This window comes from Schistocerca gregaria, chromosome 5, assembly GCF_023897955.1.
Source record: "Schistocerca gregaria isolate iqSchGreg1 chromosome 5, iqSchGreg1.2, whole genome shotgun sequence".
NCBI lineage: Eukaryota > Metazoa > Arthropoda > Insecta > Orthoptera > Acrididae > Schistocerca > Schistocerca gregaria.
Window position 1 is genome coordinate 373470887 of NC_064924.1, and position 23910 is coordinate 373494796.

The following is a 23910-nucleotide window of genomic DNA, read 5'->3' on the forward strand; positions in this document are numbered from 1 at the left end:
CCTACACTGTGACGCTTTCTATGTGGGAATGACCAGCAACAAACTGTCCATTCGCATGAATGGACACAGGCAGACAGTGCTTCTTGGTAATGAGGATCACCCTTTGGCTAAACATGCCTTGGTGCATGGCTAGCACATCTTGGCACAGTGTTACACCATCCGGGTTATCTGGATACTTCCCACCAACACCAACCTATCCGAACTCCAGAGATGGGAACTCGCCCTTCAGTATATCCTCTCTTCTCGATATCCGCCAGGCCTCAACCTCCTCTAATTTCAAGTTGCCGCCGCTCATACCTCACCTGTCTTTCAACAACTTCTTTGCCTCTGTACTTCCGCCTCGACTGACATCTCTGCTTGAACTCTTTGCCTTTACAAATGTCTGCTTGTGTCTGTGTATGTGCAGATGGATATGTGTGTGTATGCGAGTGTACACCTGTCCTTTTTTTCCCCTAAGGTAAGTCTTTCCGCTCCACACAGAAATTCTGTGTGTGTGTTTGAGTGTTTTATTTATTGTGCCTATCCACCAGTGCTTTCCCGCTTGGTAAGTCTTTGAATCTTTGTTTTTAATATATTTTTCCCATGTGGAAGTTTCTTTCTATTTTATATATATAGGGAAACATTCCACGTGGGGAAAATATATCAAAAAACAAAGATGTTGTGACTTACCAAAGAAAAGTGCTGGCAGGTCGATAGACACACAAACAAACACAAACATACACACAAAATTCAAGCTTTCGCAACCAGCGGTTGCTTCTTCAGGAAAGAGGGAAGGAGAGGGAAAGACGAAAGGATGTGGGTTTTGAGGGAGAGGGTAAGAAGCCATTCCAATGCCGGGAGTGGAAAGACTTACATTAGGGGGAAAAAAGGACAGGTATACACTCCCATACACACACATATCCATCCGCACATACACAGACACAACCAGACAAGCATTTTACAAATGTCTGCTTGTGTCTGTGTATGTGCGGATGGATATGTGTGTGTACGCGAGTGTATACCTGCCCTCCATCTAGACTGCAGCACTTCACTGTCCGCCAGCCCCACCCTATCCCACACCCTCCCCACCTCAGCCTCCTCCTCACCCCCACCCAGTCGCCACTCCCATTACGCACTGGTGCTGCTGCTCGCAGTGTAGTTTCAGTTGTCTGAGACTGCAGAAGTGTGTGCAAGTTGTGTTTGTGTGACTGTGTGCATGTGTGTGTGTATGTGTGTCCATTGCTAACAAAGACCTTAATGGCCGAAAGCTATAATTGTGTGAATCTTTCTGTAATGCCTATCACAAATCAGCATCTCCGCTATATGCTGAGTAGCAACTTTCCTTTTCTAATATTGTTAACATTAATGTAGAAAGTTGTCGCAAGTGATGGGCGACATGCAACATAAATCCGAGTCCTGGGTATGCACAAGGTTCAAACAAGCAATGGATCATTACAATCTGATATCGTATCACTCTCTGCTAGCTATGCTAATACTCCACTAATGTCTGGCTGAGGCTGCCAGGAGCGATGTTTATATTCACTTCTTGCAGAGGTTGCTCCTGGCATGGCGGAGTCCTTGTCAGTGGGCTATTGGCTGACACTTCCTCCTCACCGACTTCTCTGGTCTTGCATTCTTTCTCTTCATTCTGGCGCTTGTGGTTATGCCAAAACATCCCCCCCCCCCAAAGTGATAGACCGTTGTTTAGGGAGTGCAAGCACAATGCGGGACACAGGAGTGTGGGCGAAATGTCGGGCTGGAAGCTGTGGCTGCAGTGGACAGCAAGCTTCCGGCCATACTCTGCCATCTGGCCTGTGCTCTGGCAGAAACATCCCCCAGATAATGACCAGATTAGTATGCATCCACCTCCTGCTGTCATGTACCAAATAAAGAAGGCAGCGACTGCTGCAGTGTGGGTGGGTCCTGCTTCATTGGTAGGATGAGAGGAGGCAGAGGAGGCGAATGCTCCATCTCCATGGGGTTGTCCCACAATGTCATGATGACACCCACTGGCAGCTGCTGTAGCTGCGCTGCCCTTTGGACCCATGAATCTGGGGGAAAAGAGACTGAAACGATCATCACAAAAATGTGACCTAGGCTTAGTTGATTTTGATAGCAGTGCCGCAAGCCATCTGGACCTGAAAGAAGATACATGCAAGTGACAAGTCAACGGACGATCTTGCCTTGTGCCCATTGTCTGCTGCCACTAAAAACCCTGTAAAAGACAATATCATGCAGCGCGAAGCAATACTTGCGACCTTCCTTTGGTGCCAGAGGTCTAGGGGGGTAGAGCAGTGTTCGATGACTGCGGCCGTGAAGCAATTCCGCTGGTGAGCTGGTGATGGTCCATCTCATGGGTGCAAATGATATGAGGCAAGAAACAGTTGCAAGGCTTGATTGCCAGTGCATGCGGAGTGAAGTTTGGCCAAACTTTGCTCTGCACACACCAGGGATCAAGCCTTGCAACTGTTTCTTTCCTTTTATCATTTGCACCCACAAGATGGACCATCACTGCCGGAATTGCTTCACAGCCACCACCATCGGACACTGCTCGACCTGCTGCTTGAATGTTCTGAAAAAAGGTTCTGCTTCACCATCTGACTGTGGTTGGAATGGTGCATTAGTTAGATGCTGTACCAGTGTGTTCACAGAATGTTTAAAATTCATTTGACGTGAAATGAGGTCCGTTGTCAGACACTATTACTTCAGGTAAACCTTCAAGGCAAAAACTCGATGACAACACATGAAACAATGCTACGTATGCTACAAGAACATAGGTGACCGGTTTCAGTCATATCACGTGACCATCATCAGACCCAAGGCATCCTTCGAAGATGGTAGGTGGAGCACTCTTCTCAGCTGCTGTAATGTCAACTGCAGTGATGTCAACCAGTGGCCAGCCGGGGTGGCCTAGTGGCTCTAGGCGCTACAGTCTGGAATCACGCGACTGCTACAGTCACAGGTTCAAATCCTGCCCCGGGCATGGATGTGTGTGTGATGTCCTTAGGTTAGTTAGGTTTAAGTAGTTCTAAGTTCTAGGGGACTGATGATCTCAGAAGTTAAGTCCCATAGAGCTCAGAACCATTAGAACAATTTTTTTTCAACCAGTTGATATCACAGCAGTTGAGAAGAGTGCTCCACCTACCATCTTTGAAGGATGCCATGGGTCTGATGACGGTCGTGTGATATGAGCGAAACCAGTCACCTATGTTCTTGTAGCATATGTGGTGCAATCAAGACTGAATTTTAAAAAGGAAAAAAAAAATTGATGACACATGAATTGTGCTATGGGACATTGTTAAACATTGGCACAGCAAAAGGAAACTTGCTATATGAGTCAACCACAATCATCCAACAGGTGTTCCAAAAAGGTCCCTCAAAGTCTATGTGCACACATTACCATGGCAATTGTGGCTTAGGTCAAGCAGAGAATTTTTGTGGAGGAGCAGTCTGATTTTCCACACATGTGTGACACTGTGACATTATCTGTTCTATATGGGTATCCACACCCTGCCAAGTACAGTGTCAAAGAGCTAACTGTTTCATAAGAACAATCCCCCAGTGTCCTTGGTGAAGTAACTGTTAACACCTCTTTCTGTAAAGCCTTAGAGATCAATGCACGTGACAGTCATTTTGAACAAGAATTACACCTTTCCGTACAGCGAGTCTATGCTGACATGTAAAGTATTGGCACACTACAGAGTTCTTAAGCGTTTCAATGAGTGAGGCCAAGATGTGTGAATGTAGTTGAACAAAATGTTCAAATCTGTATCAGTTTCTGTGGCCTGTGCAATGTTCTTATAGTCCAGTGGAAAAGACTGAAGCAATTCAGAATCCTGAACATTGATGTGACAACAAGATGCAGCAAAGGCATCAAAATCTGTATCAGGGCCAATTGGAAGATGTGAAAGCACATTACCATGTTGAACTGTTGGACGATACACAATCTTGTACTGGTACTGAGACAACAACAATATCTTTGAAATTTTTGGGCAGTTCATACAGGAACCCAGGAACCAGTATTGTCAAATGAAACAAGGAATGCAAGCGATTGTGAGCCATTGCTAAGTAGAATTTTCTTCCATAGAAATAAATGTGAAATTTGGTGACACCATACACAATAGCCAAAGCCTCTTTCTCAATTTGTGAATAGTTACATTAAGCTTTGGACAACAGTCTTAATGCAAAAGCAATAGGCCTGCCTTTATCACCAATTCTGTGCAAAAGCACTGTATCAATTCCTGAAGAGGAAGCATCAACTTGCAATCCAACTGGTTTGTCAGGATCAAAGTGAACTAAGCATCAATTACTGAGCAATGCGTCTTCACATTTCTGAAAAGCTACTTAGCACTGATCTGTCCAAACATAGGGGACCTTCTTCTGATGCAATGGAACTGAAATTTGTGCGACATTCAGTATGAACCAAATATAATACTTCATTTTCCCTAAAACTGACTGCAATTCCATGACATTGCGAGGAACTGGCAAATCACTTATGGCTAACAAATGTGACTGCAGAAGATGTACACCTTGACTGTTTATGACATGACCAAGATACTGCAACTCAGGTTTAAACAAACCACACTTGCCCAGTTACACATGGAACAAAGCACATAAATTTGCAAGATGTTTTTCAGGTGCACGACCTGCTACTACAATATCGTCCAAATAATTTGAACAGCTTGGCACTTGTGCAGTCAGCTGTTCCAAATACCATTGGAAATGGCAGGAACGGGTGCACTGCCAAAAGGCAAATGCAAATATTTAAACAAGCCCAAATGAGTATTTACTAAGCACACTTTTTGAGATTCTTCATCAAGCGGTATTTGAAAATACGCGTTGCGCAAATCAATTTTTGAAAAGTAGTGTCCAGCACCTAATTTTTCCATGAGATCCTCTGGGCTTGGCAATGGATAAGTATCAATGACAGCTTGTGGGTTGACTGTAGACACAGAGGCAAATGTCTGGGGAGCAAAACCAGTGGACTTCCCCATTGACTAGTTGATATGGGTGCAACAACTCTGTTGCCTTGCAATTCTTTAAGTTTAACATTGACTTTGTTCCGTAAAGCAATAGAAACAGTTCTGGCCCACCAAAATTTGAGCTGAGCATTGTCTTTCAGAGTAATATGTGCAACAAAGTTGTTATAGCAAGCGAGCTACACTGTCTTTTGCATTGAATGCAGACACTGACAACACATTGTCCTGAATGTTAAAACCAAACAAATCAAAAGAATCAAGACCAAATATGTTCTCACACTTGCCATGATTGGAGCACTGTAAACATCACTGTTCACATTTGTGAGTGATGCATAGAAGGCAAACTACATGTTCCGAGAACGAGAATGTCTTGTCCATTATAAGCCATCAGTTGCATGCTAGTTTGAGACAGGTGTGGAGAGCCTAACAGTTCATATGTGTGACGATTGAGCAATGTGGAAGAGGTACCCATGTTCAACAGAAATTTCCCACAAAGAAGTAAATGAACAAAAAGTTTGTTTGACTGGCGTATCACTGAAGAAACTGCACACCTGACTTTGTAGACTTGGTATATACTGTATTAACAACATGTACCTTGTGACTAGATTTTTGTGAGTGGTCTGAATTCTTACGTTTGTTCCATTGCGAACATACAGACTGTAAATGCCCTTTCCTACCACAAGCGTAACACTGAGCTTGTCAGGAGGGGCAGTCTTGGCATTCGTGCCATGTATAACATCAAGGGCAAGACTTAATACTGTTCCCCTGTGTGACCGCCAGTTTAGCAAACTGCTTACATGGCATGAAAGGTTGTTTAATCAGCATGGCTAGTGCATGCCACAAGGGTGAAATGGGGCAATCGCAAGCAAGGGATGCAACCCGGCAAATAGCTTGTTGCTCAGATATATGAGCTGACAAGGCACCGGAATCGTACTGATCTAGTATTTGCACTACTTGCTGAAATGACGGATTGTTCTCTGAGTTTGATATCAGGCACATTGTGCACCATCACATCATGCAACATAACATCTGAATATAAAGCACTGCAAGCACATTTGAATTTGCATTTCCTTGTCATAGCCTACAATCTGTTACCCACTCATGACAAGTTTGTTCTAATGCAATTAAAGAATTGATACCTAGCTGCTACCACACTCACTTGTTGGCCATAACAGTTATTTAGTGAGAGATAACACTGTCATATGCAAGTTCACTCAGGGTGGCATTAGGAAAGAGTTTTTGAATTAATCTAACACTGCACTTCTTACCGTTGATAATAGATAGGGAAGTTTCACAATACCTGGTACACTGTGAGTGATGAGATGTGATTTGAACTGTGCTAACCACTTGATCCATTCCTCTTCTTGGTCACAAAACTGTCAAAAAGGTGGTGTATCAGCGGTAGTAGGTGGTGCTTGTTCTATTGGGTGCTGCTGCACCATGTTGAGTAGTGCTGAGATCTGCTGCATGTGAAACTGAAACATCTGCATTAGCTATGTAGCATGTAATGTGGGCAGCTGTGGAACCTGAGCAGGGGGCGGCACAGGTGGGGTGGCCAAGTTGGAAGGCACAAATATAACAAATAGATAAAAATATGTGCAAAGAAATTTTCTGCAATGTCCATTGGAAAATACTAATTAGTAAAAATGACAAGAAACTGTTAAAGCAGTAAGTGCCCCTACAATGTAAAGACAAGAGAGAACTAAGGCACCAGCACAGCATAAACAAAAAGTTTGTGGCCATCGGGCACTGGGTTCGGAGGATTCTCGTCCCAGGTGTTGGGTCTTGCCCACTCGTCTCCTATAGGGTGCCTAATGGATGCTGCATTCTCAGAATGATATACAAGAATTCAAGCAAATAACATTAGTAGTTTTATTTCTAAATCTTAATGTACAAAGGTGTCAAGCAATGGGTGACATGCAACATAAATCCGAGTCCTGGCTTAGACAAGGTTCAAACAAGAAACGGATATGGATCACTAAAATCTGACATTGTAGCACTTTCTGCCAGGCCATGCTAATACTCCTCTAATGCCTGGACAAGGCTGGCAAGAGTGGTACTTACATTCACTTCATGCAGAGGTCGCTCCTGGCACAGCGCGATCCTTGTCAGTGGGCTATTGGCCAACGTTTCCTCACCACCTTCTCAGGTCTTGCATTCTTCCTCTTTGTTGCAGTGCTTGTGGTTATGTCACAACACCAATTCCATCACTGATTCCATAGTTAAATAGAAATTGTGTGTCCAAGTTGCAATAATGAATAATTGGCTTTCAAGCCAGGTGAGGGGAGGAAACATTTCAAAATAGGAAAAGCTGTAGTGAACAATTACCATCCCTCTCTGGTAAAATCATATTATTTGTGGACAAATGGTGATTTTGTCCTTAACTGTTATTGAAATTGTGGAGCTCCATAGGCATTGGCAATTGACAACTAAGCGAAAAGTTCAGTGAATCCTGCAGTTGCCTTATTAACAGAGATGATGGATGTTGTTTAAATGCTGCTTGGAATCTGGCTCTGTCTCTCATCAAAAAACAGAGGGACAGAATTAGTGCTACCTCACCTGTTGATTAATAGTAACCATCGATATTTCTGATGTTGGTTATCTTTGGTTGTGTTGACACTTGTTCTGTGTGTGGTGTCTTCCTTGTTTCTCCTCTATGAACCGAGGTATTAAATTTGCTTGCACACTTTTTCTTCCTTGCATTTGTGCCTTGAGAATGGCAGGGTGTGCCCCTGTCAAAATATCAGCAGTGTTCAATGACATTACCCTGCAGCAAACCCGTAAGTTATTTGAACATTCGATTCGCCGGGAAAAGTTAAGGTCTCACAATTTAGATGCTGTTTTTGCACAACTGCCTATTGTTACTCTCTTTACTAATAGGTGCTCATAATTAAGAGAGTCAGCAATGATATGATTCTCCATGTGATATGATGCACCTACAACTCATAATTGTTGCACAGTAAACAAGGTACTATTGCAGTTAGCTTGCAAACTGTAGAGCACACTCACAGCACGTAATACGCGTAATACAATTGCTAATACTATATTTTATGGTGTTAATAGATGGAGAAATTTTGATAGTGTCAGTCTACATATAATTTAGACTGATTATGATTAACTGATTATAATTAACTGATATCCTCTCTGTTCCAGCGATATTTGAGGCTGTAGTCCATTTTAATAGAACAGGAGAAACCCCAGCTGAGTTCCATGAGTTTGAAACTAATGGATCCACAACTGTCTATTCTGTTACACCAAATTATGATGAAGAAGTAACCAGCACAGAACATGATGGTATGTATTTATTATTTGAATAAAAGCTGAAAGGAAAAACTAGTTGAAAGTAATCTAACCATTCATAAATCAAACAATGGAAAATCCATCTCGAACATAACACTATTATGAAAAGGGAAGTTGCTACTCACCATATAGCAGAGGTGCTGAGTTGCACATAGGCGCTACAAAAAATACTGTCACAAATAAATAAAGCTTTCAGCCAATAAGGCTTTCATCAAAAATAGATCACACACCACACACACACACACACACACACACACACACACACACACACACATATGCATAAATCATGTTCCATACACCTCATCATAAGTTAGTGTCTTCAGCAATGCATAAGTCAGAGTATGAATTAAACGTGGGAACTATGATGTACGAAATATGCATGGTCTAGGCACCATACATTCAATAGTACATTCATTATAAGAGGAAATTATGACACGTAATGTAGTTTGTTATCCAGAGATGGATTAAAATTATTCATTCCATTGGTTCATCCTCATAACACTATGACCTAAGCACAGAATGTTGCCTCTTCGCCTTAGCTGGCAGCCTTCCATGCTGTGTTCCAACAGTTGGGTGCAAGGAAATGGAGTGGCAGTGTATTCTGCCATAGAATTTCACATGCTGACATCTTTAATTTGTTCTTTATGGCTCTGTTTCACTCACTTCCCATATTCCCTGAGCCCTTGTAGAATGACACTGCACTCCATTACCTCTGCAGGAGAGAACAGATTATTCGATATCTAGAGTTGTTTAGCTGTTTGGTTTGTGCACTACATAACTAAGGTAGCGTGTAGAGCATCAGAGTAGATGGGGAATTACATATATCTCGTCTACTGTAGTGCCCTTGAGATTACACATGACTACAAATTCATATAGTAAACATGTATTAAATTGTATGTTTGTCACGAAGAACTGTCACTTGAAACTAAGTGGCAGCTCAACCATTTGGCTCATGTTCTGCCTAGTCCCCTCATATTCACCAATTTCTGTGATTTTAAGATGCAGAGATCTGCATAAATCAATTGAAATTGACACAAACTGTTGGCACTAAAGAGAATTACTGCAGCTCACCCAGTTAATAAGGAACTATGGGTGCTAATTTGCAGGATAAGTGATGGAACTGAAATAATGAATTTTGCCATGACCAGTGAGTTTTGTGCCTAGTTTCCCACCATAGCCAGTTTTCAGTTAATCAGTGATGCAAATAATATCTCACTCAAAATGGACCTTTGGGGGGAAATAAGTGAGCTACTGCACATTGTAACTTGGATGCAAAACACAATCAAGAATGTTAATATGACTTAATTACACTGTGACATGCACGCCAACCACCATAACATACACTGAACACAATAAGAAAAGGCAAATGTTTGCAAGCAGTAATAACATGATAACTAAGCACAAGCATAGTATGGCAGGGTTTAAATAGGCACTTGTCCATGGCAGGCTCTATTGAAAGTACACGGTATTGCTCATTCGTGGCACACTATTGTGGATGACTAATGCACACTGATTTCAAGTGTGCACACATTACCTCATTCCTCTTTCCTTGGGGAACAGATTGGATTTGTGAGATGTCCATGGTGTCTTCTCTGCAAGGCTCTGACTGTGGTGACTTGCTGATACTGGGATGTATGGTTGGAACTACTAGGAGTGTTAGCAGCACCACAGTCTGCCTTTTGTGGCAACCCATACTGCAGGAAGGATGACATCAGCGTGAGCTCCATCATGTCGACATCAGGTCTAGGACCTGGTAGTGGTGGCTCCATTGCAGTTGGCGGCTCCATTGCAGTTGGCGGCTGAGGTAGAGAAGATGGCTCCAGAGTGGAGGGCACCTGCACCGGTAGTGGTGGTGGTCCAGTAAAAGCTACACCAGATTCATCCACTTGTGTTGGGGGACCTCTTGTATGATGTGGCAGGGCCCAGCTATATCAGGTGATCCATTAAGCAAGGCAGACTGGTGTGGTGATGTTGATGTCCTGGCCTGCGTTGTCCTGTCGTCCACACACAGGTGCAACTGGTCATAATGATGGGCACAGAGGCCTTCCTCCATACAGACATTGCAGAGACAGTGGACACCACATAAGGAGATGACAGCAGGAATTCATTTATGACAATGACCAAATCTGCATTCCTAGACAGCCATCCAAGACTGGAAAAGGGATGATGGCTGCATGTGTTGGCATCCTTGGCTGTGCGGCAGGAGATGCAGGAGCATCTGGGGTTGACGCCCATGGAGCAGTTCAGCAGGGCTGTCATTGCTGATTGGCATGAACTGATAGGAAGACAGAAAATGATCCAAGACAACATCGGTGACCAAGTCACATACTTTTTCATTTGCATTTTGACTGTGCTAACCAACCTTTCAGCCTCACCATTGGGCTGTGGCTACAAGGGCAGGCCAAAATGTGTTGAATACCATGGCATTGCAGAAAAGGGAAACTGATGAGACACAAACTGACAGCTGTTACCAGAGACTAACGATGCCAGAAGTCCATCTGTGGAGAAAATTTTCGACAGGGCTGCTACAGTGGCAGAGGCTGAAGCTGATGGGCAACAAACAACATATGGGAACTGAGAGAAGGCATCAATCACCATTAGCTGGTGTACATTAAGGAAAGGACAAGCAAAATCAATGCGGATGTGGTCCCAGGCCCGTAAATGCTGCAGCCACAGAGACAATATTGCCCGTGGGGCAGCTTGCTGCGACACACATTGAGAATGTGCTTAACGAAATGAGTGATGTCGCTGTCAAAACTAGGCCCAAAAACATGATGGTGGGCTAACACTTTGGTGCATGACACTCCCCAGTGATCAGTGTGAAGCAATTGCAGGATCTCTGAATGGAGAGCTAAGGGAACTACTATGCAAGGAGCTGAATAGTCTGTAACAATCAGTAGAACTCCATCAATGATAAAGAAATGATGCCGAAACACATAGTAGTTACAGAGGGGGTCGGATGCCCATAATGGAGGTGCCTCAGGTCAGCCATGTTGTCCGCAATGTATGAATTTCTGCAAAATCAGATCAGTAGCAGTAGCCTGTGTGACTCGAGCACTAGTGATTGGAAAACCATCAACAGTTTGTTGACTGCATTCATCAACATGGAAACAGAGTAGCTCCTCCCGATCAAAAACTAGGTCTGGACCAGCTGGAAGATAGGAAAGTGTGTCAGCATCACGTGTTTAGCTGTTGGGTGGAAGTGAATCTCAAAGTTGTACTGAGAGAGCAACTGTGCCCAACATTGGAGGCTTTGTCTGGCAACAATGATGAGGTGTTAAATAGCAAAACTAATGGCTTATGATCTATGATGAGATGGAATTTTACACCTCTTAGGGATGCGTGAAACTTCTTTAAGACCTAAACACTGGTGAGGGCTTTTTTCTTTATTTGTGAATGTCTAGTCCGAGCTGAATTAAACATCTTTGATGTGTATGCAATAGGTCACTTGGACCATCAGAATATTTATGAGCTAACACTGCCCTCAGCCCATGCTGGGATGCATTTGTTGCTAACACTAAATGTCGACCTGTTCGATAGGTTATGAGGCAAGATGCAGATTGTAACATAGACTTCAGCGTGGGAAACACCATTTCACAAGCCAGCAGCTAGTGGAAAGATGTCCCCTTATGCAGCAAGGCATGTAATTGTTATACAACCAACGAAGCTCCAGGCAACCAATAGTACAGTATCACCTGCAAATGTCAGGTTGTTAAGTCTCTTTCCACTTATTCTAATTCCTTTTTCTTTCCAGTTCAGTTCTGACATTGCCATTTCCAGGATGGCAAAGAACAGTTTAGGGGAGAAGGAGATTAGTCTTTACTGTCCCATTGACAAAGAGGTCATTAGAGACAGGGCACCAGCTCAGATTAGAGAAGGGTGGAAAGGAAAGAGGCCCTGCCCTTTCAAAGGAACCAGCATTTGCCTTAAGCAATTTATAGAAATCTCGGAAAACCTAAACCAGGATGGCTGGACATGGGTTTGAAGAATCCTCCTCAACAGGTGGGATCACCTTATTTAACTCCTCTGTAAATTGGAAATGCTTTAGTTGGTTTCCTGGCATGAACAAAAGCCATAGAAGTTTTCAATGTATGGTACAGGATTTTAAAATATGCCACCTCCACTCCTTGGTTGCCTGAGGTTCGTATGATAGCAGGATGTCAAACAGAATCAAATATCTTTTCAAAATCTACAAACGCTATGTGTAGAGGTATCCAGTATTCATTTTCTCTGTTTATCACTTCCTGGAGAACAGAAATATGGTATCTATACTGAAGTTGCTGCAGAATCCAGCCTGCTCAGTGGGTTGAGCTGTGTCAAGGATGGGACTGGACAATTTAACATTATTCCTGTACAGTCTTTGTACAAAATGCAGATTAACCTTATTAGATGTGTGGATGCTTCCTTTCTAGTGAAGCAGTATTATCACTGCTATGTTCAATAAGGGGACTGCTGGACGGTCAATAGATGAAATAAAGATTTTTGACAAATACTTGTAAGTTTCCTCAATAGCAAACTTCAGAATATCAACAGGCTATTCATCATAACCAGGAGCAGTACCCATTTTTCAGATGTTGGTAGCATATCTGACAGTATATTCAGTATATCCAGAGCACTGGGTGGATTGGAGAAGTCAGGAAATGTTGTAATTAGCTTTTGTTTTGCATCCAGTCTCTCTCCTTACATCAGTACCAAAAATTTAGAGAATTTGTTTTTCTTAAGTATTAAAATCCACAGCTAAATGAAATAAAAATAAAATAAAGCTGTACAAAAGCACATGATTGGCCAGAAGCAGATTGTTGCAACAGATGGTAGACTTACCAACAAAGAGGAATTTTTAATTTTTTCATCAGGCAGTTTTGAAGCTACACCTACGAAAATTGGTGTTTGGTTTCTCAGTCAGAAATAAAGAAACATGTGTTCTAGCAGTTTTGGAAATTTAACCTTACAGGAGTGAAATAGTAGCTGAAAGCTTTTTTTAAAAAATATGTCATTGTTAAGGAACTAAAAAAATATGGGTTCCTGTGTTTCTGGAAATTGAGCCCTTAAGCAGGTTGAATAGGGGATGAGATTTTTTTTTTAATTTTGTATTATGAAAGCATTTGAAAGGTAAATCTATGAAAATTTAAATTTGGCTTTTCAGTTAGAAACAAAAAAGGGTTTTTGGAAATTCGGTCCAAAAGGGGGTGAAATAAATTGATTTACTGACTCATCATCATCCAGCCCAAACAGCTAAGGATTGAAACTTGAAGTTTGCTAAGGGTGTGAATCTTATACTGTAGGCCCTATTTAAGAAGGGATTGTCCAATATTCCATTCCTAAGGTGATGAAATAAGGGATGAAAGGCTTTTTGAAAGCATGTTGCTATTAAGTGAATTTTGAAGCTAGAACTATGAAAACTGGTGGTTCGTTTCTCAGTCAGAAAATAAAAAATAAGAGTTTCAGCATTTTTCATAACTGAACCACTAAGGGGGAAAAATAATGGGTGAAAGTTATCTTGCAAATAAATGATGATGAAAGAACTACGAAAGGATTTTTAAGGCTGCATCTATGACATCTCGGTCAGAAAATACGTGGTTCAGTGTTCTGGAAATTCAACTTCCAAAGGAGTGCAATAGTGGTTGAAAATTTTTAAGAAAATATGTTTAAAAAAGAATAAATTTAAACTTATGAACATTGATATTTCATGTCTTGGTTATATGTAAAGCAATATTTGTTTAGGGATGAAAGGTGCTATAGAAGTATCTCCACATGAATGCAAAAGGCATGATTAACAAAAACTTTGGGCTTCGACTACCAGAATCTGTTTTTGGTCAGAAGTAGATTCAAAAAGACCATGATTATATCGCCTTGATTAGTGTGAAAATTTTAGTAGGTGTTGCAATTTGTGAACAACATAAAACTTTAATTAAAAAAAAAAAAGCACTTTGCAGGCTATACTGTATACGTGACCAAAGCAGTGGGTGCTAAGCAAATAAATTAATACAGGGCACCAAATTACAATTTCTGGTGCTATGTAGGAAATATTAACTGTATACAAACTTTCATTTTTGAAGAATTTTATTATTTTGTGTGTATGCACTAATAACTGCAAGTGTTTAAGTTCCTCATTGCCACTTGTATGTCATGGCCTGATAAAAACAATGCAATTCACTGCCAGGAAATACATAGTGGACATAAAAATCAATGCTGGGTTGATGGCTAGAAACACATTAAGATCAAACATCATGATTCAGAATAATGAGCACTCAAATCAAGACTGACAAACAAAGCCAGAATCATCTTAAATAACAATATAAGATCAAACAGAATTCCAAATCAAAGTCCAGGTTACAACACTCATCTTAGTGATGTAGCAAATAATCGAAGTCCAAACTTCTATTACATATATCCACTATTGAGATTGGTGTCATCTCAATGCACATCATAAAGAGGACATGTTCATTTTAATAACTTCTTAATCTAATAATTATCTCATTATATAATGGCTTCATTGTCTTCTTTATGGATGAAGACTCATCTCCACAGTTCCGAATTATGACGAACTGTATTTATCTTTATAAATCAACGTGGATCATGCAGCTAACATCAGTCATTAAATCATCTTAACACAGTTATTTTTTGAGTTCTCTGTTATGTATATTACCATCAAAATAATCTTATAAATGACAATATATTTCACCTCCACAAAAATTATAATACAATGTCTTTACAGAAAAAAAAACCACTCAACTGCCTACTACCAACCACCATTTTGAACTACCTAACGCCAATCATGGTGTGAACATATTGTCCAAACAATGCTTTCTTCTACAATAATTGTTACAATACATCTTTTTGTACGGTTAATCATTATAAGCAAAACAAAGAGTAAAAACATTCATATATAAATTCTATGTAAGAAGAACAAAAGTTAAAGAAATCGAACAATGGAAAATCCAGGATGGAATAATGACAATGTTATGAAAAGGATAGATTGCTAGTCACCATCTAGTGGAGATGTTGAGTCACAGATAGGCACAACAAAAACATTGCAAAACAAGTAAGCTTTCAGCCAAAAGGCCCTCATCTGAATTAGACAACACACACATACATTCAAGCAAACACTACTCGCATACATGTATCAAACAATGGAAAATCCAGGATGGAATAATGACAAGGATAGATTGCTAGTCACCATATAGTGGAGATGTTGAGTCACAGATAGGCACAACAAAAACATTGCAAAACAAGTAAGCTTTCAGCCAGAAGGCCCTCTTCTGAATTAGACAACACACACATAATTTCAAGCAAACACGACTCGCAGACATGTGACATTTCCTATGGCTGCTGAGGCCAGACTCAAGACAAAAATAAAAGAAAATATTATTACAACTTGAAGCAAAAGTTGTGGATAATTTCATTTTCAAACTACTAGTTATCAAAATTAGTTAATTTGTAACAAGTGACTGCAAAAGTTCAGATTTACATCACTCATACTTGAAAATTATTTTACATATATTGCTATTTTTCAGCTGTAGTTATTGATATCCAATTAGTGAGCCCATACAATATTTTGTAGAATGGGGGGGAATCATGACCCGAGCCCGTACAACATATTTTTAGTTCGGAGGGGGGGGGGGGGGGGGGGGCAGCACGACCTGGGGGCATGGAATATTTCTAATATTTTGGAGAATGAATGGCAACTTGTGAGTAACCATTAAAAAGGTCCAGTTCCGACCCTGTTAAATACCTGTGTAATACCAACTTTTCATTTTCTTGAATGAAAAGCACCTGACTGCACTATATTTTTTCCTTTCCCTTAGAGTTATGGAGAGGAGGCGGGGGCTGCAGGGCGCCATTGCCCCTGGGTATGGGTGCCCTGGATTACCCAGTGGCATCAATAGGTGCACATAACATGTTGAACTTGATTACATCACAAGGTCCAAAAAAGTGAAGTATCAATTTTATTAATTAAACAGCATAACAAAGGCTTACAAGATGAGACATTAATTGCCAGTGCATCTGCCAGAAAGGTTATTTATTTATTATAGATGGCTAATGGCCACCCCCATGTGAAGTGTTTGTTGTGATCTTGGGAATTCAGAAACTGTAGGCAGAACTATCTGCCATGCAAATAATATTGCCACCATTCTGTCTGACTCTGTATTGCTGAAGTGGTGGGATATTAGATGGTCCGAGATTGAAATGAAACTTTGAGGTTTGTTTACAGACTGAACAGTATACAAAAGCTGCATTTGCCTGTATGTAGTGATTTCCTGTGGTCAAAAGAATGTTGTGTTTGAGATTTCTGAAAAAGAAAAGAAAAGGCAGATTATGTAGGTCATGACAGTGGTGAAAAACATTTTTGAGGAATTTAGAAGACTAGCAGTAGGGAGCTGAATGATAAAAAGGGGTAGAATAAACGCTAAACAAGGATTGATTACACTGAGGAAATGTTGGTGATTTGAGTTCAAATGAAGAATTTCAAGTTATCAAATGAGAACTCTCACCCGTTATTTCATTTATTTTTTATATTCACCACCTTATACAATGAGTATTGTACAATATATAATTTAATTTAGGATGATTTTCTTGTATATTGCTATCTATTTTCTCTTGTTGCAGGAGTTAAATTTGTGACAAGTACAGCAAAAGAAACCATTCTTGATGTTCCACCAAGAAACGAGCAGCGCAACTTTAATGTCAGATACGGTGGATCAAGTGGACAGCAGACAACAACAAAGAGAACAACACATGGAAGAACTACACGAATACCAAATCCAACAACAAGCTCCAGAACATTTCTAACAAATTCTGGAAATGAAGTAAATAACAGGGAACAGAGTCTGATAAGTAGCTGCATACCATACTACATAGCAGACACTGAAGGAATAATCAAATCTCCAGATCCATACCCAAAAGACGAAACATGTATTACTTGGGATATAGATGTCGGCGAAGGGTATAGCATTGATGTTACAGTAACAGTTCTTGGCTTGGATGGAAGTACTGGAGACTACTTAATAATCAGTCCCAGTAAGTGACTTGTAGTGAAAACAAATCTTGAAAATCAAGATTGTTCACATAAAAAATAGAAGTTTATTACGTTTATGAAATTAAAAGATCATAACAAAACAATATTTCTATATATAAAAAACAAAGATGCTGTGACTTACCAAACGAGAAAGCACTGGTAGATAGACACAGTAAAAAACACACAGACACACATACAAATTTCAAGCTTTCGCAACCCAAGGTTGCTTCATCAGGAAAAAGGGAAGGAGAGGGAAAGACAAAAGGATGTGTGTTTTAAGGGAAAGGGTAAGGAGTCATTTCAATCCCGGCAGTGGAAAGACTTACCTTAGGGGGAGAAAAGGGCAGGTATACACTCTCGTGCACACACACACACCTATCCGCACATATGTGCATATGAAGCAACCTTGAGTTGCAAAAGCTTGAAATTTGTGTGTGTGTTTGTGTGTTTTTTTATTGTGTCTATCTACCAGTGCTTTCTCATTTAGTAAGTCACAGCATCTTTGTTTTTTATATATATTTTCCCCACATGGAATGTTTCCCTCTATTATATACAAACAATATTTCAACATAAATAAGTCTTTTTATTTGGTAACAATTACCTAACTATGCAGAAAATAGATTATAATGTTTCATGACCTATTAAGGGAAGTATTATTTACAAAAATCATTACTTTTTGTGTAATAACAGGTGAAGATGAAATTGCTGAAACTTCTAATCCTGTGCTTACCTGGTATCTAAAAACTAAAAGACACTTCCGCATTCTAGACAGAGGAACGGCTTTCATAATGTTTAAAACATTTTCAAAAGCTAATAGCACTAATCATCAAGGTTTTGAAGTACATTATGCCCGTTATGGTAAGTGGATTACAAATATTAATATAAATATCTGTCCTATCTACACAAAACTATGAGTACATAATCTGTTCTGTGGATTACAGCCTGAAAATAAAATCTTAATATCACTAGAGTTTTCTGTCACTATTTCCTGACACAAAAATAATAAAATTTGAGGAAATGAAGATACTGTGTACAATTTTTATTGGAAACTATAATATGAAAGTAGCTAGGCAAAATAGCATACGTTTTTCATGAGCAACAATGTTTTGTTTTGTTGTTTTTTTGGCAACTGGCTAGCATAAGATGTATTTTGAATATAATAACATTTGCATTATGCATAAAATTGTTAACATTTACAATTTGTTAAAATCTAACAATTTTATGCAAACACTAAAAACAAGAACATTAAGAACAAGTAAAAAGAAATATCAGAATCCTCTAACTAACAGTATCCAGTATTATGCAAACAGATTGAGGCAAAATAAATTTCTACATTAAACATAACTTTCTGAAAAATTCGCACCACAATATTACACTGGTTCTTATAGACAGTGAAACAGTAAATATTATCATTAACAACTCTAATTAAATACTATATTCTTCAAAGCCAAATCTCTTTTGATAATCATTATACAAGACAGTCACTGATGCTCTTTATGAGAAAACAGGGTGACAAAATACTTACTGTGACTATTCCTTCTATGCATCTGACTGAATCTATCACAGAAGTGACTCATGTATATCAGATGTAGTACAATACTGTTTAACAAATGTTGAGGACAATGTAATAACCTCTAGTTTGTCTCTCAAACAGGCATTAATGGACACAGTTCTTTTTGGCATTTCTCTGACTTGTGGATGACATGCTGCCAGTGTAATTGTGTACAATTCAATTGATGTGATATATTCTGGTGTATTATCATGCCACAGATATGAACAGAATGATGGCAAAAAGTCACAAGCAGTACTATCAAATAGCTTCCTTCTTGTAAAACACTCCCTCTTCTCCCATAAACTGAAAAGCATTTATGCTTCAGGTCAAGTAGCACCATTTGTTACAATTTGATAACCTCTAACAGAGATGTGGTCAACTTGTTTGTATTTTCTAAGTATAACAACTTTGCGTCAGTTTGTTTCTCCCACTGTATACTGATGTAATCCCATCTAATGATTTTTTTCAGGCAATGCAACTACTCCTTCAGATGTAACTACACAGCCAGCTTTGCCAACCCCACCAGCTAATGTTGATGAGTCAGCTGTTGTTTACATTTCATTGGCTGGTGGCATGAGTGTAATTGAGGAGGTAAAAGTTAATCCAAACCACAGTCACTATAATCTTCTAACTGTCAAGTGAAATTGTAACATTTCTTAACAAATTTGTTGTTACAGTTTTACAACAGAAGCATTGAATTCAGAACAGCTGTCTCTGAAATGGCGTCTGTGTACTCTAATGAAACAGGGATTCGTTTAACAGCTGAGCCTAGGTAAATAATGCACAGTTTAATATGTAGTATATTAGTATCTGTACAACATACATACTTCTTCACCTGCAAAACACTAGCCTCATCCAACTATTTCTTTTTAAATGCAGTTATTTGTTTTCTTATTTTCTGCCTGTATCTACCTATTTATTCATCCTTCTGTCCACCCTCTACCTATTTCCTTTTTTCTCCATGAATAATTTGGCTAAACCGCACTCACTGATGTTTCATTTTTTTGCTCTGTTACCCAGTGCCTGCAACTTATTTAATCCTTTCAAGGATCACATCACTTTATTAAAAAAATGATGCTCAAATGAGTATTAGATGTGCAAAACAACTATGTTACGTTGTGCCGAAAGGACCAAAGAAAGGAATTCAGCATCTCCTGAAAATCTGTTATAAAATTTCAAGAACAGGGTTCTGAACAGAATCTACAAATATATTCTTTTAACTGTAATACGATTGTGTTTTTAGAATAGGAGAAATAGAATGAGATCTTTTGCAGGGAGGTGCATGGTTCCTAGCCCTGAAACAAAAATAAAATGAGTGTGTGCTGATAAGTAAAGTCTCTGAATTTTTTATGTGAAAACTCTTAAATCTTTATAAATAAAACATCTTTATTCTTCATGTCTACATATTTGCAACCCTCTGCCACTACAGGGCTCTGAATTGTAGCATGTAACACGGCAGTGTGTAATCTAACTACGCCAGTGCATGAGAAACAGTGTGCTGCAATTGAGTTTCAAATTTAAGGAGTTCATCCACACATGGAGCACACTCATCTCCAGCATGACAATTCCAGTTCACACATGAGTGGTGGATACCTGCAACAATATGATGCCTTGGGTTCACTGTCATCATTCATCCTCCATACAGTTCTGATTTGGCCCCCATCTGATTTTCCCTGTTTCCTAAACTTAAAGAACACCTTTGAGGGCTTCACTTTGATAGTCATGTAGTGATGCAAACAGAAATGAGATGGTAACTCCATCAACAAAGTCAAACACTCTACAGTGACAATATCAACAACATGGTCTCTCATCGAGGGAAATGTGATGGTCCCCAGGATAACTATGCTCAGAAATAAATATGTAGACATGAAGAATAAAAATATAGAATGTATTAACATTTGTTTTATTTAAAAATCTATACGCATTTCCACACAAAAAACTCAGAGGTATTACTTTTCAGTACATTCTTGTGACTAGAGTGCATTTTAGAAAAGCAAGAAGCTGTTAAGGAAAGGAGAAGTGAAGGAGGATTTTAAATGAAGTAATAACATGGACAGGTAAGTGGGGGGTACAACAGCAAGCATAAGAGGGATCCCATCAACACATTTTAGAGAACCTATCACTTGGTAAGGTAAGGGAAGGTAGCAGGAGATCTCTATAAAACAGGTTGTGAAAAAGTCCAGGGGAATTGGCCACATTGTGTTAAGCAGCTTAGTCTGTCACTGGATCGTAAACCATTTTCTTGGCCATGACTAGGCTTACTCATTCTACATATTGACAGCTGGTTAGTGGTCAAGCCTACTAAAAACACCACTGACAGGATCTGAGAGTAGGTTGGATGAATGATTTTCAGTGAAATGGGATTCAATGTTCCTTGCTTTTTGGACAAGATATTATCATGCTGATATAGGAAATGTTAAAGTCCAGAACTGTAAATAGATGGGCATCATCTGTTTGTAATGTATTTCAGAAATACCTTCATTCATTTTGTTACTGATCACAAACAATAATTGGAGTCCAAAGCAGAGGAAACAGCATCCTCCCACTCCCCATTATCATCACCACACCACTTGCATCACTGCACTAAATAAATGACACTGCACATTAAATCTAATTTATCAGTAACTTTTGGACAGCAGCACTTCTATGAAAACCAAGCCTCATCACCTCTCAGGGAATTATAGTGCCACTGGCCTTTGTAACTAAGCTAAATTGAATTTCTCCACAACTGTTGACATAGAGTTTGATGGATGATTCATACAAGGAGTAGTCATAAAAAGTCAAGCTGAGATTCTTTAAGTTCTTCTCTGCCATTCAACATTCAGTACAACATATTTTTCCCAATGATAGATGACTTGATGGAGACCTTGGTTGTAGAGGTCTGCATTATAACTGCACCTACAAACTCACCTCACTGTCACACTGAAAATGCCTGTCACAGAATGGTTTATTCATATTCAAGGGAAGAAGAAGAAGTCAAGAGATTATGGGGAAGGGGAGAGGGGGATGGGAGATGGGGAGGGGAGGGGAGGGCAGAGGGGGAGGGGAGCGGATTGTGAGACCCACAGCTAATCTTAAACCATAGTGGATGATTTTCTCCTTTTAATAATATTCATTGTTGAAAGAGACACCAAAAGATGCCAGATTTGAAACAATTATAATAGCAACATTGTATTGGATGATGTTGCTCCAAAATGAAAACTGAGTGTCATACTTGTGAAGAAAATTTGTGGCTTTTGCTGTTGTGTTGCAACCAGTCTAAGATATGTATCTTGCAAGGTGAGATATCATTCTAATCTTATACATCTAGCTGCAAAAGCATAATAAGTTGTTCATCCTATAAAAAGTGATTTATCCAATCACTGTGAATCATTCAAATGAAGGAAAGTCTATGTTAGTACATAAGCAATTTAGGGATTATCTGCAAAAATTCTTTGATCATTACCATATGACTGTATCATACTTTGACTTAATGTTGTCAAAGATTAAAACTAACTTAGAAAAGAAAAAAAAGCTAAGTTGCATAATAGTGTTGGTGCAGAAGAAAGACTTATAGTAACATTAAGGTAAGTTTTTGTTGTTAATTAGAGTGAGTGATTTATTGACATAAACTTAACATTAGCAAGTTTATGTTGCAAGTTTGTGTTAATTGCTTAATCACTTCTAATGCTCTTCAAATGACAAGTACTACAGAGTTTTCAGATATTACCAAACACAGGCAGTAAAGCATGTGGGTGCTGTATGGCTGGCGATAAAAGGACAGTGTGACAGGGCTGTGAGCAACAACTGCTCTGAAAAATTTATGACCTGAACCACTTTATAGTGACAGCCATGGGTAGAAGCTTCCTGGAAAGACAGTTCCACCCCAGTGTGGCATCTTCCATTTGAACCAGTCAGTTCTATTTATTATGCAGCAAAAACTGTTTAAATTCATCACTTAGTGTGACTTTAGCTTATGAGATAGCAAGAGTGACTGCATCTTCTGCAGAATGAGCTGGACATTGTCAAGGCAAAACATGCCAACCTGTGATTCTTTGTGTTCATAGTCTCTTGTAATTTTGTGAAGATAATTTCATAGCATGTTCCTGTGACAGTTTGTCCCTTACAAGCATAATCTTTCAGTACTATGCCACACCGGACAAAAAAATTTAATCTTTCCCCAATGATGCCTGGGTCTTCGCCTTTGTTGGCGGTGGTGAATCTACATGTTTCCAGTCCTTGTTCCTTAGTTTCATGGTCACAGTGATACACCTATCACTCAGTTATTTGGATTGGTGTGGCATACTTTTTTTGGGGGGGGGGGGGGGGGGATATGGTCTGCCACTGCACTCTTTGTCATTCGGACGTACACTTCCTCCAACTCAGCATAAATTGTTTCAGTGTTGTTCTCCTTCCAATGTAAAAAGTAAACTACCCAGTGAAATTCTATGTACTGAACTTTCAAAGTTACGGTCTAGCTTATTTAAAGTGAACCTCTGAATTACATAAACTATAGACTTGTGATGCTCTTCTGTAGAGCTATACATTTTCACTTCATTAATGATCAATCAACTTCAATACAATTATTTATTTTTATTTTCTAGCTATGCAAATGTTATCCTAAATTCAGTCAATCCATGTCAACTAACGTGGCCAGATAGCAACACATGTCTTCGAATAAGGATGACTGTGCCAGTAAACAATACAAATACATCCATATATGAGTTAACTTCAAGGCATATTAATGACATGTGGAATAAACATGCTACAAATTATTTATCTTCGTTTGCAAAGGAAATGAAGGTAATGTTATCACTGAAACATGCAGTATTTTTTAGAATTATTATTATGATGAAGTTACTTCACTTAATGAATTTATCTGTTGCAGGTGTACAAACCTCCAGATGGTTCAAATTTTATTATGTGGATTGCAGTGTCTGCAGGTACTGTAGTAGTATTTTCCATATTTCTGGTTTTGATATGGAAAATTGATATCTTCAAGGAAAATGACAGGTAAATACCTTTACTTGCAATCACAAAGCTTCATTATGTTCAGAGGCCATTATGTTGCCATATTTATAAACCTAAGAAGAAAACTGAGAGAA

The 23910-nt window shown here is 39.4% G+C and overlaps 1 protein-coding gene across 1 annotated transcript in view; it reads left to right on the plus strand.

Annotated features, from left to right (window-relative positions):
• The window catches only part of LOC126273073 (uncharacterized), a 108236-nt gene that overhangs the window by 32519 nt on the left and 51807 nt on the right, over positions 1-23910 (plus strand). Inside the window, exons 2-8 of the mRNA XM_049976484.1 lie at positions 8112-8252; positions 16866-17276; positions 17965-18132; positions 19296-19417; positions 19504-19598; positions 23410-23608; positions 23694-23818. Coding sequence (XP_049832441.1) covers positions 8112-8252; positions 16866-17276; positions 17965-18132; positions 19296-19417; positions 19504-19598; positions 23410-23608; positions 23694-23818 — 1261 coding nt within the window. The remainder of the gene's footprint in view (positions 1-8111; positions 8253-16865; positions 17277-17964; positions 18133-19295; positions 19418-19503; positions 19599-23409; positions 23609-23693; positions 23819-23910) is intronic.